Source organism: Coregonus clupeaformis, chromosome 35, assembly GCF_020615455.1.
Source record: "Coregonus clupeaformis isolate EN_2021a chromosome 35, ASM2061545v1, whole genome shotgun sequence".
Lineage (NCBI taxonomy): Eukaryota > Metazoa > Chordata > Actinopteri > Salmoniformes > Salmonidae > Coregonus > Coregonus clupeaformis.
The window spans coordinates 8038270-8058333 of NC_059226.1; the positions used below are offsets into that span (position 1 = coordinate 8038270).

The window sequence follows — 20064 nt, forward strand, 5'->3', positions numbered from 1 at the left end:
TTTCTGTTCAGAATATATCAAATGTTTATTTGGCCATATAATTTATACTTACACCATTTATTTGACTTGGTTGACTTATTTCAATGTTTGTACTAGGCCTCACTTATTACACACACACAACTAGATGGACATGCAAAAGGTGTATAGGCTACTAGGCCTATAGTTATGTCACATAACGATGACTACATCCATGATCACATTTCGACGTGCTTCTATAGCGCATGCTCCACTTCAGTGTTTACCTGGGGTGTATTCATTACGTCTGGCAATGGAAACCGTTTACCGTTTAAGAATTTAACGGAAGCAAACAGCGAACGGAACGAAACGGGGAGGGACCTACCTGAATTTGTCCAACTGAAACTCGTTTCCGTTGAAAAACGTTTTCCTTTGCTTAAACGGTTTCTGTTGCGACGAAACGTTTTGCAACATTATCAGCGCAATGAATAAATCCCTGAAGTTGCAGTTTAGTGAGCAGGGGCATTAGTCCAGAGAGGATATATTCGGTTTTATCTGTGTCGCTTTTATTAAAACATAGGCCTACATCCTCGTTTATTCCAATAACCTATACTCACCCTTCACGGGCTGTGTGGACTTCGACCTCGCATTACACCTGTCTTCACAACAAGGAAGTATAGAATCCTCCGTTCGTACCTTTTGAAAGGAAGCCATTTCTTATAGCAAGCTCACTGGTAATGGTATTCGATAACATAAGCTAAATCGTCTTTATTTCTATTAATTGTTACAGTCCAAATGTATTTTTGAGAAAGGTCACGTTCGATTTGAAGTCTATTTCGCTCAATGTGGATATACCAGTAACGTTAGGTCAAGGCCATCGAGTCTACAGACAGCTAAGCAAGGTAAGCTTCAGTGTTTTACCTATGTAGCCTACATATAACAAAGTAATTACAAATATTTGTTTGGACAAAATGAGTGTAGGCTATGACTTGCCCATACAGCAGCATGCAACAGGTTGCTCAGATAGATTATAAAGGCTGTGGATGTTTTGTTCTTGATCATTCACATAGGCCTATCACATGGATCATCAACTACTGTAGATTGAGCCGCGGGACGATTTTTTTCTTGAGCGGATGGTCAGGGGCCGGAACATAATTACAAATAATTTGTAGATAACAAATTGACCGCAAGGCGCCTAAAATATAACCATTTCAACTCTTTACTGGGTGACTTTTACTTGAGTCATTTTCAATTAAGGTATCTTTACTTTTATTAAAGTATGATAATTGCGTACTTTTTCCACCACTGAGTGCCCCGCTGGCCAAATGATTTTATTTGTCCCCCCACGTTTTCTAAGATCGATCAATCTATCTAATCTATCTATCTATCGTGCCTTCTGAAAGTATTCAGACCCCTTGACTTTTTCCACATTTTGTTACATTACAGCCCTATTTTAAAATGGATTTGTATTTATTATTCCCTCATCAATCTACACACAATACCCCATAATGACAAAGCAAAAACAGGTTTTTAGAAATGTAAAAAATAAATAAAAAATAAAAATGAAATATGACATTTACATAAGTATTCAGACCCTTTATGCAGTACTTTGTTGGACGTACTGCCAAATTCTCTAAAACGACTTTGGAGAAAGCTTATGGTAGAGAAATTAACATTCAATTCTCTGGCAACAGCTCTGGTGGACAATTGCATGCTCCATCAAAACTTGAGACATCTGTGGCATTGTTTTGGGTGACAAAACTGGACATTTTAGAGTGGCCTTTTATTGTCCCCAGCACAAGGTGTAATTATCATGCTGTTGAATCAGCTTCTTGATATGCCACACCTGTCAGGTGGATGGATTATCTTGGCAAAGGAGAAATGCTCACTAACTAAGGGATGTAAACAAATGCTGTATACGGTATGAGTCAGAAGTTTGGACACACCTACTCATTCAAGGGTTTTTCTTAATTTTTACTATTTTCTACATTGTAGAATAATAGTGAAGACATCAAAACTATGAAATAACACATATGGAATCATGTAGTAACTAAAAAAGTGTTAAACAAATCAAAATATATTTTATATTTTAGATTCTTCAAAGTAGCCACCCTTTGCCTTGATGACAGCTTTGCACACCCATGGCATTCATATGCTGAGCACTTGTTGGCTGCTTTTCCTTCACTCTGCGGTCCAACTCATCCCAAACCATCTCAATTGGGTTGAGGTTGGGTGATTGTGGAGGCCAGATCATCTGATGCAGCACTCCATCACTCTCCTTCTTGGTCAAATAGCCCTTAAACAGCCTGGAGGTGTGTTTTTGGTCATTGTCCTGTTGAAAAACAAATGATAGTCCCACAAAGCGCACACCAGATGGGATGCCGTATTGCTACAGAATGCTGTGGTAGCCATGCTGGTTAAGTATGCCTTGAATACTAAATAAATCACTGACACATGCAGAGATCATCTGTTCACCTACTCTGCGTCTCACAAAGACACAGCGGTTGGAACCAGAAATCTCAAATTTGGACTCATCAGACCAAAGGACAGATTTCCACCGGTCTAATGTCCATTGCTCTTGTTTCTTGGCCCAAGCAAGTCTCTTCTTATTATTGGTGTCCTTTAGTAGTGGTTTCTTTGCAACAATTCGAACATGAAGGCCTGATTCACGCAGTCTCCTCTGAACAGTTGATGTTGAGATGTGTCTGTTACTTGAACTCTGTGAAGCATTTATTTGGGCTGCAATCTGAGGTGCAGTTAACTCTAATGAATTTATCCTCTGCAGCAGCGGTAACTCTGGGTTTTCCTTTCCTGTGGCGGTCCTCATGAGAGCCAGTTTCATCATAGCGCTTGATGGTTTTTGCGACTGCACTTGAAGAAACTTTCAAAGTTCTTGACATTTTCCGTATTGACTGACCTTCATGTCTTAAAGTAATGATGAACTGTCGTTTCTCTTTGCTTATTTGAGCTGTTCTTGTCATAATATGGACTTGGTCTTTTACCAAATAGGGCTATCTTCTGTTTACCACCCCTACCTTGTCACAACACAACTGATTGGCTCAAATGCATTAAGAAGGAAAGAAATTCCACAAATTAACTTTGTTATTTCATAGTTTTGATGTCTTCACTATTATTCTAAAATGTAGAAAATAGTAAAAATTAAAGAAAAAACATTGAATGAGTAGGTTTGTCCCAACTTTTGACTGGTACTGTATTTATATATATATATATATATATATATATATATATATATATACACACACTGAGGGAAAAAGTATTTGATCCCCTGCTGATTTCGTACGTTTGCCCACTGACAAAGAAATGATCAGTCTATAATTTTAATGGTAGGTTTATTTGAACAGTGAGAGACAGAATAACAACAAAAAAATCCGGAAAAACGCATGTCAAAAATGTTATAAATTGATTTGCATTTTAATGAGGGAAATAAGTATTTGACCCCCTCTCAATCAGAAAGATTTCTGGCTCCCAGGTGTCTTTTATACAGGTAACGAGCTGAAATTAGGAGCACACTCTTAAAGGGAGTGCTCCTAATCTCAGTTTCTTACCTTTATAAAAGACACCTGTCCACAGAAGCAATCAATCAATCAGATTCCAAACTCTCCACCATGGCCAAGACCAAAGAGTTTGTAGACCTACACAAGGCTGGAATGGGCTACAAGACCATCGCCAAGGAGCTTGGTGAGAAGGTGACAACAGTTGTTGCGATTATTTGCAAATGGAAGAAACACAAAAGATCTGTCAATCTCCCTCGGCCTGGGGCTCCATGCAAGATCTCACCTCATGGAGTTGCAATGATTATGAGAACAGTGAGGAATCAGCCCAGAACTACACGGGAGGATCTTGTCAATGATCTCAAGGCAGCTGGGACCATAGTCACCAAGAAAACAATTGGTAACACACTACGCCGTGAAGTACTGAAATCCTGCAGCGCCCGCAAGGTCCCCCTGCTCAAGAAAGCACATATACAGGCCCGTCTGAAGTTTGCCAATGAACATCTGAATGATTCAGAGGAGAACTGGGTGAAAGTCTTGTGGTCAGATGAGACCAAAATCAAGCTCTTTAGCATCAACTCAACTCGCCGTGTTTGGAGGAGGAGGAATGCTGCCTATGACCCCAAGAACACCATCCCCACCGTCAAACATGGAGGTGGAAACATTACGCTTTGGGGGTGTTTTTCTGCTAAGGGGACAGGACAACTTCACCGCATCAAAGGGATGATGGATGGCGCCATGTAGTGTCAAATCTTGGGTGAGTACCTCCTTCCCTCAGCCAGGGCATTGAAAATAGGTCGTGGATGGGTATTCCAGCATAACAATGACCCAAAACACACGGCCAAGGCAACAAAGGAGTGGCTCAAGAAGAAGCACATTAAGGTCCTGGAGTGGCTTAGCCAGTCTCCAGACCTTAATCCCATAGAAAATATGTGGAGGGAGCTGAAGATTTCGAGTTGCCAAACATCAGGCTCGAAACCTTAATGACTTGGAGAAGATCTGCAAAGATGAGTGGGACAAAATCCCTCCTGAGATGTGTGCAAACCTGGTGGCCAACTACAAGAAATGTCTGACCTCTGTGATTGCCAACAAGGGTTTTGCCACCAAGTACTAAGTCATATTTTGCAGAGGGGTCAAATACTTATTTCCCTCATTAAAATGCAAATCAATTTATAAAATTTTTGACATGCGTTTTTCTGGATTTTTTTGTTGTTATTTTGTCTCACTGTTCAAATAAACCTACCATTAAAATTATAGACTGATCCTGTCTTTGTCAGTGGGCAAACGTACAAAATCAGCAGGGGATCAAATACTTTTTTCCCTCACTGTATATTGTGTTGTGTATATTATAATTATACATTTTTGGGGACGTAAGACTGTAAAAACACTCAGAAAATCAGCTCCAAGTGATTAACATTTTGGAAATCTGTTCCAAAGTATTCCCACGCATAATATAATAATAATAATAATATAATATGCCATTTAGCATACGCTTTTATCCAAAGCGACTTACAGTCATGGAGAGATATATGTGATTGTATACAAATGTAAGTAAGGTTTGAAATAATTTATGTGTTAGTCAAATATTATGTCTGTTTGGGCTTCTTGCGGTCAATTTGCAGTCTACAAATTATTTGTAATTCTGTTCCGGCCCCCTGGCCATTTGCTCAAGGAAAAATCGGTTGACGATCCCTGGCCTAGAGCTTCCTCATTTACCTAAACAACACTTTTCTTTTATTGTTTCAGATTAATAGCATGGCAGAGGAAATGGCGATGGATTCAGAAGGCCCCCAAAATGAGTTTCTCATACGTTTCGCATCTCCAATTCTAAACAAGTCAGACATATCCAACATGACAATAATTCAAACAGGGAATGGGACTATTGTGGCACACGATATCTTCTTGAATACAACCGCTGCTCAAGCTCTGTCGGGGATCTTTGTCTGGTCAGCACTGCTCCTCACTTGCCATCAGGTATGTTACATTATGCCAGTTTTCTGCCTCTGTACTCATTTTGATGTGAATCTAGAAAACAAAATCAGTGGCAAGTAAAAAAGCATGGCTCCAGGCGTTGTCAGTATCACTCAGCTTCTAGGCAAACAAATGCAAATATGTAATGGGAGCTAGGAAGGTGTTGTGGGTTGTCTACACCCTTACCAGAGGGCAAAGACTCTCACTCTCCAGTCAGACAATACATTTTGTTTTGTGTTTTTCACTTCTACATTTGATCCAGTATCAGGTGTTGACCAGACCTACTTTCTCCTCACTGTCTCCATCATTGAGAGACAATACTGAGTGTGAAAGTTAATTGGCTTCTATCTGTAAAGTGACGGTCTGTACATAGTGTGTTATTGTTTCTTCCTTGTTACTACGTGATCCATTAGTGTTGCTGTTTGCGGGCACTTCCCTTGACCGTGACTACCACTGATAACAACACAATGCAAACAGAGCCGACATCGATCGAAAGGCTGGTCAGAGCAGTATAATAAGGCCTAAGTACCATGAATAGTTTTTTTTTTTTTTCTTCAGTTATTGCTATTTACCCTGTATTTTGCTGTAATCTTTCAGTAGAGACAATGGTGAAACTTATCATCAGACTGCCGTTTCATCAACTCCAGAGAGGGTGTACATTTGAATGGCATGCGTTATCAGCAGGGATGTGCAGGTGTTGTCGAGGTCACATTTACAGCGTCGTAATAAAAGGAGAAGATAACTTTTTGCGAGGGGCTATCAGCAGAGGACCCATGTGTTGTGTGTTTTATGCTGCTCAGCAGTGGGGAACGAGGCGTCTCTTCTCATATTGTGCTGATGAACCGATAAACCTGACTGCTGCTGAGAATGGGTCCATCCAACCTTTAACGGCTGTATAGACAGGAAGCCCCCAGGGAGTCCCACAGTGTTGGCTCTGGTAGGAGATTTAGATGATTATGATATTTCTAGATAGGAATATGATGGTATTATTGTCCCCTGGGTTCATGTGCTGACCTTTTCTATACGCTGGTTGCAACATTTCTGATACATTTCACATTATCATCAGCTCACACTCTATTGCTGAAAATACATCAAGCAGATGTAGGCATACCTCTGGTATAGCAAGCATACCCTTTTTTACTAGATTTAAAATGTCTTATGAAATGGAACATTTTCATAAACACGCAAAATTGTCCACTTGGCATTCCATGTAGTCTCCTGTTCTGTCCATCTGTTTAGTTCTGGAGTAGTTTTTTTTTCCCCATCCACTGCCCATCGAAGCAGGCCAGACATTAACATATGTGGCCCGTGAGATAGTTGCAGGGTTTCATGAAGCAAGCATACAGGGAGAGTAAAAACAGCCTTCCCAACAGGATTGGTTTTATTTAGTATTCTGGTGTATCATCAGATTTTCCTCCATAAGACTGCCTCTGGAGAGTTCTCCTCCTCTCCCATTCTGCTTACTAACACTGTATGCTGGTCGATGCTGACCTTAGATGTCCCAGTCTGCTCACGGCGTTGCAAGGCACCAGGTGGTACAGTACTGTGGAGTGTTACTGATGTTCTCTGACACTGTTCAGACATCCCACTTCCCTTGTCATGGAGAGAGGAGGGTCATAATATCACACTATAGTCAGTGTGATGTGTGGTCCTCTCATTCTGTCTGGGTGTTCTGGATAGAACTGTCGTGATCAGTGCACACCCCTATCACTTTCTCACGGACACTGCTTGGTATAAACGCGATACACTCTACTCCATACTCTTTCTCATTCCAACATGGACGTTTGGTGTGTCACAGCTGTCAGGGCCAGGGGCGGGCGGTGGAGTATTACGAGGTAGAGTTAAACGCCCTTCACAGACCAACTGAAATTAGCTAGGGGATGGACTTGGGCTACTGCTCAGCTAAGGCGGGGGGGTATTGAGTCTGAGTCAGGTTAGAGCAGAGTCATTACCCAGGGCACAGCTCTGTCTGTCTGCCTGTCAGCTCAGCATTATGGAGCCTGGAGGGCTGCAGTCTTTCTACCAGCTATTCAGGAGAATTGGAGGATATCAGTCTGCAGCCTGCTTCACTTCACTGCTCAAGAGAGCCACATACATCACGCCCTGGCACTGGCCAGCCTCTAATGTGCCACCTCTAATGGCCATTTAATCATGTTGCATTAGTCTGTGTGAGTGGACCTGAAGTCAAGAAATGCCAGGGTGCACCACTTGAAATGGATCAAACTGTAATACTCAACTCTGACCATTGCTGGTGTACTGTATACGATGGATGGCTAGATTATGAGCTTTTAGTTTCCATTGGCGTTTGCCCCTGAAAATATGTAGTTGATTATGTGCTTCACAAACCTAACTATTTCATGGATGCTCTGAACTTTCCTTCACCCCATGGCCTTGACTCCAATTCTGAAAAATGTTGGTTCCTAGAATAGGGAATCATGCCACACCATTTAGCATTCACATACTGCATTATGTTTTTAAATAATTCAGGTGAAATTGAAGAGTTTAATCAAATTCAACCGTCTGAGACACGAGTTTTGAAGCAGTGCACCCCTCAACTTCTTTCTGTTCTCTCTCCCAAGTGTAAAAACGTCCCAGTAACAGATCTGCAGCAGAGTAGATCCTATAACACAGACATTCACTTTTCAGTCAAGCTTTTGCCTTGATCAGCAGAAATTAATTCCGCTCACCTTGTTATACCAATTATGCAGTGTTATCATTCTGGGTTTTCATTTTGACCCTCCTCTATCTTTTTCTTACCTCTCGACCCCCAATCTACAGACACTGTCCTTTTTTATATATTTTAGTCAATGCTGTAATGCTATCCTTCTAAAGCCTGTTGGGCCCTGTGTGATAGCCAAATCGTGCCCTGAGAGGGTTTCAAAGAAGTGCCCTTTATTCATAAGAACCTTTCTCTTTGAAGCACTGGCCCCTAATACTGCTCGTCAGGTTTAGCTCAGTTATTCATAATTGTGGGTCTGGGGGCTAAAACTGGGATTTGAATACCTCAATGCATTTTTGCCAAGTCAGTGCTCTTGTTTTTTTATAAGTATTTTTGTTTTATTTCCTTTTCCAGATCTACACACACCTGAGGTCCTACACGGTCCCTAACGAGCAGCGCTACATCATTCGCATTCTTTTCATCGTGCCAATCTATGCCTTTGACTCCTGGCTCAGCCTGCTCTTCATCAGCAACGACCAGTACTATGTCTACTTTGACTCCATCCGAGACTGTTATGAAGGTACAGTAAACAAACCACCCTACCGTTCTCCTCCCCCTCGCTCTTGCCTCATATCTCAGCCAGCGCCCTGACAGCGGTTTCCTCTATAAGCACCTGTACAGGCGGCAGCAGTCAGATACCGGGCGGGTTCTGTCTGGCCAGTAATGGCAGTTAGACTGGCGGTAGACCTATTATGAGTTCTGGAAAAAATGAGCTGTTAATACCCTCCACATATGTATTTGATGGCTATAAGGATTGAAGCTAAAATGGACTGACCCAACCTGTTTTTCTCACCTGTCAGTGCTTCTCTATGGGTAGAGAGGCCCTATTGTTCATGGTGTTCTGTTTCCAGGGCGTGTAGACTTTCAGACCAGTCTCTTTCCTCTTAGGCGTAGTGGTTTTTGTATTCTATTCTTTGCAAAAGGTGGAAAAGGAATGTACTTTAGTTGAGATCATTCTAATCCAAACTAAACTAGTTAAGAGTTGTTTTTAATTCAAGCTTAATGGAAATGTTCATCTTCCTCATAGCTATTCTTCACATTGAATTATTAATGTCTCATGAATTGTACTCTGAAACACCTTTCTTTAAAAGTCATTATGTACCGAAGCAATAAGAAAAGACTGTAGTACTTTACCAATGGCAGAGGTGAATCACATGCAGAATGGATTAAGTGTAGTTTGATATATGGAGAAATGTAAAACTATTAATATTTCACATGCATTATTGACAAGATTCATTTAGATTGTTTGTGATTAGTGGTGGATATTTCTCTTTAAGAACAGGTTAACTCTTGCATTTTATTGAGTCAGCATGGCCAGGGCTAAAGCACTGTGTGAAACTCTGTGCCCCTGATACTTGAGAGTGTACACCACCTGCATTAGCTTTTTTTAAAACCCTCCTGAAATAGCAACCAAGGCTTAGGAAGGATTTGGAGGACAGAGAACCATCCCAAGCCTCTTAGTGGTGGGGAGAAAACATTGATTGGTGAAAAATATAGTTCTTATCATGTGAAACCCTCTCACAAAAGTATAAGTTCATTTTCCACAGCTTCTAAATTAGGACCTATGATCTCTACAGTGCTATCATCACAATATGGCCCACAATATTAACTGCGGCACAGAGTGCTCACAGATTTACAACTATCTTTAAAATCCATGTTTATCAGGAATGATTTATATGGACAGAACATTAATTTTTACTGAGATTAAATAGTAGGCTCAAGTCACCTCTTAAAGCTGGAATCGGTAGCCCTTTACACTCATACCCGTATACGGGTTGAAAATGTCAGATTTGGGCACTGATAAACACCTAGATTGGAAGGCATTGGCTGTACAGTAACATGCTATACATGACATCAGAGCTGTATGGGCTTTGACTGACAGCCGTGCTGAACTTGAGCACCGCGCACGACAAGATGTCACTCCCATCCCTCCTGCTAATTGGACAACTTTAGCAAATGTTTTGTTGTCTGAGTGAGGGAAATGCTATAAATTAAGAGGACTATGTGTTTTGAAAGATGAGAAGTTGAGGATTATAATAAATACCACTTTTGATGTCATACAAGCAAGCCAAACACCCTTGAGTCCAAATGTGCACTTCACATTTCCATATCATAAAACTCATGTCATATACAGTATCAACGTTTATGATCACTATGTTTAATGTACAGTTACAAGATGACATGGTGTCATACCCAGGGTTATTCTGAACAGAATGAACCTATGTTTGTCTATTGTGAAGAAAATTCACAGTGGCACACGCACCTGAATGCACTCATGACTCCTTTCTATGTGCACCAAAAATTATGATCTGTTTCTTTGAATTGCCTTGTGAAAGCCTAACACTGTAATATCATATTTTAGAACTTAGCTAGTAATGTTGTCAATAGAACAGGCTTTCAAATGATGTCCACCTGACCCAGATTGCGATTTATAATGGACCGTTTTTGGATTGTGTAAACAACAACAGTAATTGTGTGATGGCAGGGAGGCAAGGTTGTGTTACAAACAAAACAACTACAAGTATGCTTGCTGTAGTTCCTTAACGGAACAGCTAGGAGAGCTCAAAAAAGTACCTTATAGTTGAAGACTCTTCTTTGAGTCATAAAGTGCATTGAAATGACTTAGGAACTGTGCACACTTTGGAGAGGTGTGTGGCCACTTGGAGACACCAGTTAGACCTCTCACTCAAACCCTTGTATTTTGTTGCACCTACCCCACATTTTCCAGGAATAGTCTTATCATGTCACTGAATGTATCCAGAGTATTTTCAGATTTTGTTATCAACAAATGCAGTGAAAAGTACAGTAAATGTAAAATGCACAAAAAATCAATAGTGTAATGTTTGGATTCAGTCTTGTCAGGTGACCTATTGTGTCCTCACCTTTTGGTGTAATAATTTCTCCATAATCTCCAAACTGTTCTCTTTCAGTTGTTACAATGGTTATGCATATGCATTTCATATTTCTTCTGAAAGAAATGTTATCCATATAGGCCAATTCCCATGAGTGTAAAGGGTTAATGGTGGAACAACCACACCCGTTTGTGATATTACAACATCATTGCACGCACGATAGAGCACAATATGTACTGCACAATTTTTTTTACCATGCTGCACGACACTCCTCAGCTCGGCAACAATAACAATGGTGGTGGGGCGGCCAGTGGTGCTGTTTCCCCATACTATGGATTCCATCATTAAACGGACTGACCCGTGACGTTGAATTGTTGTTTTTGAAAATGACCCCACTTGCAAAACTAGTATCAGTGTTGTAAACAACATTCCATCATAATGTACAGGAATGTATGTGAGTAACTTTGTCCTTTCTCTCCTTGACAGCATTTGTGATTTACAACTTCCTAAGCCTGTCCTTTGAGTACCTCGGGGGAGAGAGTGCCATCATGTCCGAGATCCGAGGGAAGTCCATTGAGTGAGTGCTCCCAGTCCCATCCCCGATACCATGGTCTCATACTACATGCTATGCAAGTAGCTTTCTAAAAACCCTCCCAGAATGTTGGGGATTATCAGTTTGTATTGCAAGTCTTGCAGTCATCCAGGGTCAGGCTGTAATTTCCTTGAAATAACGTCTTGATCTTGTTTTAAGGTAGTCTGACTTCAAGAATAATGCTGTCTTGATCAGTCCCATGTAGCTCAGTTGGTAGAGCATGGCGCTTGCAACGCCAGGGTTGTGGGTTCGTTTCCCACGGGGGGCCAGTGGACACTCTGGATAAGAGCGTCTACTAAAATGTAAAATGTAAATGTAAATGTCTTGTATTTTGGACACTAGAATGTCCAAAAAATCTGGTACACATTCAAAGCATACATTTGTGACCACATGTTTGCTATCATTCCCAGGTCGAGCTGTATGTATGGTACCTGCTGCTTAGGTGGAATAAGCTACTCTATTGGCTTTTTAAGATTCTGTAAACAGGTGAGTTTCCATCTCCCTCCTTCCTGCTTGGTTGATGAAAGCACTCTGAAAATAGGGGGGGCGGCAGGTAGCTTAGTGGGTAAGAGCGTTGTGCCAGTAACCGAAAGGTCGCTGGTTCTAATCCCCGAGCCGACTAGGTGAAAAATCTGTCGATGTGCCCTTGAGCAAGGCACTTAACCCTAATTGCTCCTGTAAGTCGCTCTGGATAAGAGCGTCTGCTAAATGACTGTAAATGTAAAAATGTAAATGTAAAAAAATATGGAAATAGGAAATTGTGATTTGTTATTTTAATGTCACCTCATTTAACTTTTTTATCAAGATCGCTCCTCTATTGCGAAATGACAGGCATTATAATTGGCTGTCCACTTTTTGGAGGATAAGGTTGACTGGTTAAAAAGGAAAATAAAAGCAATCTGAGAACAGGTGAAAACAGCTTTGTAATAAACACAGAGCAATAATATGAGCTGTCAGCTTGAGACTGTCCCCATAGTGTCTTGGGGATGCAGTCTGTGCTCTGAGTCTTACACTGATGGCAATTGGATCTGAAAGGTATGTCCTCAAAACAGTGACTAGACTATGAAATGGAAAAAGATGTCCAGAAAGGGAGCTGATAAGCACTTGGCATGTTCTGGCTGGACTCCTACGTGGGGTGGTTTCAAAGCACAACCTTGCTGTTCTCTTCCTTCTGGTATAATAGTTTAAAGGGATATAAATAGATCTACTCTTGCTTTGTGAGACGATAAGTTGGAGGGAATGGGATCAATAACTGCATTTAGAGATTACCCAGAGTTTCAAGAGGAGGACCTCTAATCCAAAAGCACAGGCCTGTCCTGAAGTTGCTATATCATTTCACATTTAAAGGTCTGCAGGTAGCCACAGTAAGGAAAACTACCAACCCTTGAAACTCAATAAGAGTGCCCCTTAGTGTACTTTAACATTACTTCAGACAGTACATTGTGTTGGCATAATGTCAATACATGCATATTTTGAAGATTTTAACATAATATGTCATACATTGCAAATTGATAGACACACAATCTATTTCCACAAAAACGCATAGATTACTCAGTGTTTGAAGACATACAGTTGGCTACCTTTCAAACCCAATAACCAGCATGAAGTAGTTGTCATCTGCATTGTTCCTTGTTTTGTTTCTGTGTTCAATGCATGTCCCATCCTGTATTTATGTCATGCAGGCCACTCTTCAGTTCTGTGTCGTCAAACCCATCATGGCCATCGTCACCATCCTCTTGCAGGCCTTTGGCAAATATCATGATGGAGACTTTAAGTGAGCACAACCTTTCATTCCATTCCATTTCACCCATTCAACTTCCCTTCGCATGCTCACACTACTCATTGTGTGTTTTTACTTTTTACATTTCACATGAAAGTAAAATCCAGGGAAATGGTTCAGAATCAGGGATCTATAGTATAAGATGTCAGCACATTTCTCAGTATTAGACATTGATGTTTACGATATGAGTATTGAGTAATACATGTCAATCTTGATGGAAATTGAGAAAGTGAATGTACATAGATCCCCACTAATATGACTGTATTGATCCTGTTCCCCTCTGCAGTGTGAATGGAGGATACCTCTACATCACCATCATCTACAACATCTCTGTCAGCCTGGCCCTGTACGCTCTCTTCCTCTTCTTCTTCGCTACCAGTGACCTGCTGAGGCCTTATGAACCCGTGCTCAAATTCCTCACCATCAAATCTGTCATCTTCCTGTCCTTCTGGCAGGGTACGTTGGTCCCTTTACTTACCTTGACTTACAGTGAGGGAAAAAAGTATTTGATCCCCTGCTGATTTTGTACGTTTGCCCACTGACAAAGAAATGATCAGTCTATAATTTTAATGGTAGGTTTATTTGAACAGTGAGAGACAGAATAACAACAAAAAAATCAGGAAAAACGCATGTAAAAAATGTTATAAATTTATTTGCATTTTAATGAGGGAAATAAGTATTTGACCCCCTCTCAATCAGAAAGATTTCTGGCTCCCAGGTGTCTTTTATACAGGTAACTAGCTGAGATTACCTGTATAAAAGAGATTACCTGTATAAAAGACACCTGTCCACAGAAGCAATCAATCAATCAGATTCCAAACTCTCCACCATGGCCAAGACCAAAGAGCTCTCCAAAAGTCTACAAAATACATTGTAATTGGTACATTAGACTAGAGTAACACATGAAGGTGTTGTTGTCCTCTGTTGTCGTTTAGGTATGGTGCTGGCCATCCTGGAGCGCTGTGAGGTCATCCCTAATGCCCTGTTTATCGACGGCCAGGAGGTGGGGGCTGGCACCGTGGCAGCAGGCTGGCAGAATTTCATCACCTGCATCGAGATGTTCTTCGCTGCTATCGCCCTGCGCTACGCCTTCACCTGCACTGTGTACCAGGAGAAGAAGAACGAACTACCAGGAGCACACGGTAACTGCTCTTCTACACGTCCATAGAGAGAGGAGGTATCTGTTGGAGCTGATGAAAGGGTCATTAGGAGGGTTGGGAATTGCCAGATACGATATCACCATACTTGGGTGCCGATTCGAAACTGTGATTTTTTTTGCGATGTTCCAAACGTATTGCTCACCATATGTCTGCTGCAGAGGTATAAGAGAGAGCCATGAGAAAATGAGTTTTGATCAGTCATGGAAATAAAAGTGCTGAAAACAAATGGGCTCCATATTTAAAAAGAAGATGGAGAACAAGCTATGAAGTACAAATACTGGAGTTTTGGTGCAGGTACAGCCAACTAGCGCAAAAATAATATTGTCAAAGTATATTGTCAAAACGATACAATACATAGTCAAAAATAATATCCCGATATGTAACTATCAATATATATTTTTTTCGTCATTAGATGTATTGATTTATTGGTTGTTTTATTCCACAGCTAATTGTCTTCCACTCCTCTAAAGAGTAGATTAGTATTGGCATTAGGCATATACCTGCAGCTGGTAACAACACTAACATTGCTGCTCAATTTAAAGCCATGCATTATGATCATAAACCTACTTACAGTATTAGGTTATGAAAGTGTGTCACTGGCAGCTACAGGTAACTGTCGAAATAAAGGAAACACCAACATAAAGTGTCTTAATATGGTGTTAGGCCGCCAGAACCGCTTGAATGCGCCTTGGCGTAGATTCTACAAGTGTCTGGAACTCTATTGGAGGGTTGTCACACCATTCTTCCATGAGAAATTCAATAATTTAGTGTTTTGCCGCTGCAGAAGTGTTCAATTGGGTTCAATTGGGTTGCGATCTGGTGACCACACACTTTAAACCCTTCATGCTCCTTTGAGACCCCTTTTTCAAAGTCACAGAGATCTCTTCTTCTAGCCATGGTAGACAAAATAATGGGATGTTAATTAATAAATTATCTCAGGAACCACACCTGTGTGGAAGCACCTGCTTTCAATATACATTGTATCCCTCATTTACTCAAGTGTTTCCTTTATTTTGGAAGTTACCTGTAGGTGACAATGCAGTTTTCAGTCCCATTCCCTGGCTGTAAACAGGGAATGGGAAACACGTCAGAGAGAAATGGCCAGAGTGAACAGAGCGTGTGCCAGGCAGGCCTGAGGTCAGCAGAGGAACGGTACCTCAATCTTCACGGTGTTCACCATTACTCATGGCTCACAAGAAAGTTGCTAGCACAGCACACTATAGGAAGAGCATTTCATAGCCTCTATACACTTAATCGCAGGAACTGGCGGTAGCACTCTGACGTCAATACCGTTCACATGAGCAGAAGACAAATGGAGACCAAGGGAAAAGCATTCTGCGGAGATATCAATCATCTCAGCTCATTCTCTCCTGCATCAGCAATCCTGCTGAGGCCTTGGGCTATAGGAGACATACATGCAGAAAGAAACGGAATCGCTAAATGCTGATTTAAGTGTGAAATGTTTCCATCTCCATTTCATTTGACCGGTAAAAGTGTTCTCTTCATCTTGCCTAGTGATCAAAAGAACCTTGTGACAAAACGAATCAGTGATTTCTCCCATGTTCGGCCTTCTTCTTGCTCACGTACACATGTATTATTCATTCACTATAGTTGCTATTCAATTAAAACTAATGATAATGTAGCCGTAGAAAGTTAAGCAGCAAATTAGATTTTTATTGTGGTCTAAACTTGTAGATGAAATGCAGCTGAAAGCCAGACTATTCTCTGAGGAGTTTCCAAAAGTATGGTTTTGAATGTTAATTTTCCCTCAAAGGGATACATGGTGTTGGGGCTACATTTCTTATATGCCCCGCAAAGGTCATAATTCAGTGCTACAGTATGTGACTGGACTGCATAAACATCACCTGAACCGGAAGGATTCCCATTAAGACTAGTCTGGCGTTTTGATATAGCTGCTGAGAGTTGTGGAGTCACAGCCCCATCCACCCCCTCCCTGGGCTGGGAAGTGTCAGAAGGTCAGCCATGTGTGGAGGTGTTTTCAGTGCCTGTGCAGGTTTGGGAGGCTTATATACTACCAGGCTGTCCTCCTCCAACCCTGACAGAGTTGCAAAACAGGCTAGCTGTGAGGAGAAGCTCAGGAGGGCATGCCTAACCACGTCTCTGACCCTGAAGCACAGCGGAACCCTCCGCCGTGCCGCCTTCCCTCCAGAGACCTGGCCTAGTCTGCACTGTCGCTGACCCTGAAACAGAAGGCTGCGTTGGTCCTGTCTGCACCGGGCCGCTCCCGGGACGTTGGATGAGACACCCTGGTATTATAGCCCTCCTGTAGCTCAGTTGGTAGAGCATGGCGCTTGCAACGCCAGGTTGTGGGTTCGATTCCCATGGGGGGCCAGTATGAAAAATGTATGCACTCACTAACTGTAAGTCGCTCTGGATAAGAGCGTCTGCTAAATGACTAAAATGTTAAAATGTAAGTATCAATCTGGCCCACAGCTGGAGGAGCTCAGCCAGGGAAGTGACTGGGAAGGTAGGCAGAGGAGAGGATTCATCTTCCTCACTCCCACTGAATTGCTGCAGACACCCTGTCATCTCTCTCTATGCTCTCATCCATCAACACTGAGAATAGAGGAACACTAACAAGAGGTCCTCATGTGGTGGAACACTGGGCACAAGGACTGAGCACAGGCTTAAAACCAATGAATTTGCATTAGTGAGATTCGTATCAACTAGGATTCTGGACTAGGGAGTTTTTCCTAATGAGTCTGTCAGCACCTTGTCTTCAAAAATGGATTAATTTAGTTTTCATAAGCGTAACTACTCCTCTATTTCTTATGTTGTATTTTCTATGGTTTGATATTCAGATCAAAGTTATGTCCTATAAACAAGTTAAATGACCATGTAAAAATTTGTCTGTTGTTATGTTCTTCTAGACAACATCGCCCCCATGCAGAGCATCTCCAGTGGTCTGAAGGAGACGATGAACCCTGGGGACATGGTCCAGGATGCCATCCACAACTTCTCCCCAGCCTACCAGCAGTATACCCAGCAGTCCACCCAGGAGGTGGTGCAGCCCAGCCAGAACAACGGCAAAGCAGGCACAGGCGGCAGCGGCAAGGGCTCCAAGAAGTCTGACAAAGTCCTGCTGATTATCTCTGATGACGAATTCTAAGGAGTCGCCCACCACCACAAGTATCCATTCCTCACCACGCCCAGGGCAACACTGGCACAGCATATCCCACTGTCAGAACTGGCATCCGTCTGTGTGGTTAATTTTCATTTTCTTTCATTTCATTTTTTAAGATGAAGTCTTTACTTCAGTCCTGGTTTTAAAGTAACTGTCCAGTGTTTCCAGATTTCTATTAAATATTATCTATATATAATTAATTACAAAATGATTGAAATAATTTTCCTTCCAAAAATGTTTAAGTATGCAGTTTTTCTGTGTTGGAATGGTGTCGGTGTACCCCAACAATAGAATGATGAGGTAAAAATATGAATACGAGTAGATAGCTGATTGGCCAGCTCATCCTCCTCAGGAGGATGACATCATCCTCTATGAGGAAATAGCAAGCATGTTTTAAACGGTCTGTTTGACATACAAGTTTGAGGTGTGGTTTTTGAAGTGTTTTTCTCCAATTTGATGCTTTCGCCACAACATTATTTGGGTACGAGTTAAGAGTATGAACTTTTAAAAGTGAGATTTTCACTGGACAGTTACTTTAATGAATAATTCCTGCAGGTAAGCTCAAGAAGTAGACAGAATTAAGATTTTTTTAATAAACTTATGTGATGAGATGATTTTTGTTTCTGCCTCGCTAGTCATGATGCTATGGGAAAATAGCATGTCTGCTGAACCGTTTCAGACAAGGCAGGAAGTGATGCCATTTTTTAAAATAATTTCCCTGATCCTGATTCGGTCTCTATCGTAGCAGTGACTGAGCTCTTCTCTGGCCGCTGAAGTATGTACTATGCTCTCTCTGATTCATGTGAGTTTCAAATAGGAGCTGATTAATGTACGACTTCAGGAGCGAACCCAGGAATCGGGCCCGTCATGGCTGGCTCTGACACTTCAAGGACCATCTGTTGCATTTGCGTGTTTTGAAGTATTTGCTCAGCAGTCCTCTGTTGGGACTCCCGACAAACTGAATTATTTTTTCAAAGACACAACTGACTTTGGAGCAGGAACTTCAAACTCTATAGACTTTGGCGCTTTGAAATCCTTTGTATCTAACATGCCACAGACAAATTGGAGGATAAGGCCGGCTCCCACCAATGTGGAGGGTTGTGGTTTTCTCATTAATTTTCTCAGCATGGATTTGAGTGTATAATTCAGCAGAGCTCTACAATGTTAACCTTACAAAAAACACCTGCAGTATTGTAAATAGTTTGAGTAGAACCTTTTTATAGTTTCTGATGTTTCTATTATTGTTCAATTCACTGAAGATAACATTTATACAGCAATTGTTTGATTGGTTTAAATGTTAAATGATGTAGTGTAATTTGGTCTCGATGTTCTCATTTTTAGGGCATGTCTGCTGTTATGTTTAGCTTAATTACAAAGTTTAATAAATTGCTATATTGTAAATAAGCTATGTAGTATTAACAATGTGATTTCTGCAGATCAGTTTGATATTTCATGATATTAAAGTTGGTATCTTGTCATTTGAAAATATTATATATATTTTGTTTCTGCTTGTGAAAATTGTGAAAGAGGGATCTACCCTATCATTTTGGACTCTGTTTAAGTAAGGGAAATTAAGTGCAGTATAATCACTTTTTCCATACCTTCATGTGCCAATTATTGCTGCCTTACTGGGAAAGCAGAAACTAATGTAGAGTTGTGTATAAAGTGATCACTGAGATGTAGTGTAACTATAGTGTCTATTACTGAATCCTGGTTTATTTGGTTGCTTGTCACATTTTGCACTAGTGTAAAATAAACTATTAAAGAGATGTTCCGGAACTTTGGCGACAACATAAGTATTTTTTAAACCTCCCGCTGTGGACTGGATGTGTCAATGTGTAGTTCATATATGCAAGAAAAAAGGAATGTCCGCAACTCAGGTCAATCTGACGAAGATCCAACTCTGATTGTGTGTCTGATTAAATCACGATGGGAGCATACAAGAGTTGCGGACATTCCTTTTGTCTTTGATATGTTCTTCTCTCCTGCACCTGATAAATTGGATGTGCATATTTTTCATTTTTTTTCTATAGTTCATATGCATAATGTATACTGAACAAAAATATAAATGCAATATGCAACAATTTCAAAGATTTTACAGAGTTACAGTTCATATAAGGAAATCAGTCAATTCAAATAAATAAATGAGGCCCTAATCTATGGATTTCACATGACTGGGCAGGGATGCAGCCATGGGTGGGCCTTGGAGGGCATAGGCCCATCCACTGGGGAGTCAGGCCCACCCACTGGGTTGTCCGGCCCAGCCAATCAGAATGAGTTTTTCTTCACACAAGGGCTTTATTACAGACAGAAATACGCCTCAGCACCCCCTAGCACCAATAGCACGCTCCCTCAAAACTTGAGACATCTGTGGCATT

General features: G+C 41.2%; 1 protein-coding gene across 1 annotated transcript; it reads left to right on the top strand.

The window, feature by feature from the left end:
- The first annotated feature begins 420 nt into the window (after positions 1-420).
- LOC121550626 (transmembrane protein 184B) lies at positions 421-19465 on the top strand. Its single transcript, XM_041862953.1, has 9 exons — positions 421-857; positions 5214-5441; positions 8512-8677; positions 11496-11586; positions 12012-12087; positions 13284-13375; positions 13668-13837; positions 14317-14523; positions 17433-19465. The coding sequence occupies exons 2-9, from the start codon at positions 5223-5225 to the stop codon at positions 17669-17671; spliced, it is 1260 nt and encodes a 419-aa protein (XP_041718887.1). The 5' UTR covers positions 421-857; positions 5214-5222; the 3' UTR covers positions 17672-19465.
- Positions 19466-20064: the final 599 nt, after the last annotated feature.

What these genes read in the sequence shown, in the direction of transcription:
- LOC121550626 (XM_041862953.1), top strand. Translation starts at nt 5,223, where the DNA reads ATGGCAGAGGAAATGGCGATGGATTCAGAAGGCCCCCAAAATGAGTTT. An exon ending in CATCCGAGACTGTTATGAAG is followed by an intron (nt 8,678 to 11,495) that starts GTACAGTAAACA and finishes TCTCCTTGACAG; the next exon opens with CATTTGTGATTTACAACTTC. An exon ending in TATCATGATGGAGACTTTAA is followed by an intron (nt 13,376 to 13,667) that starts GTGAGCACAACC and finishes TCCCCTCTGCAG; the next exon opens with TGTGAATGGAGGATACCTCT.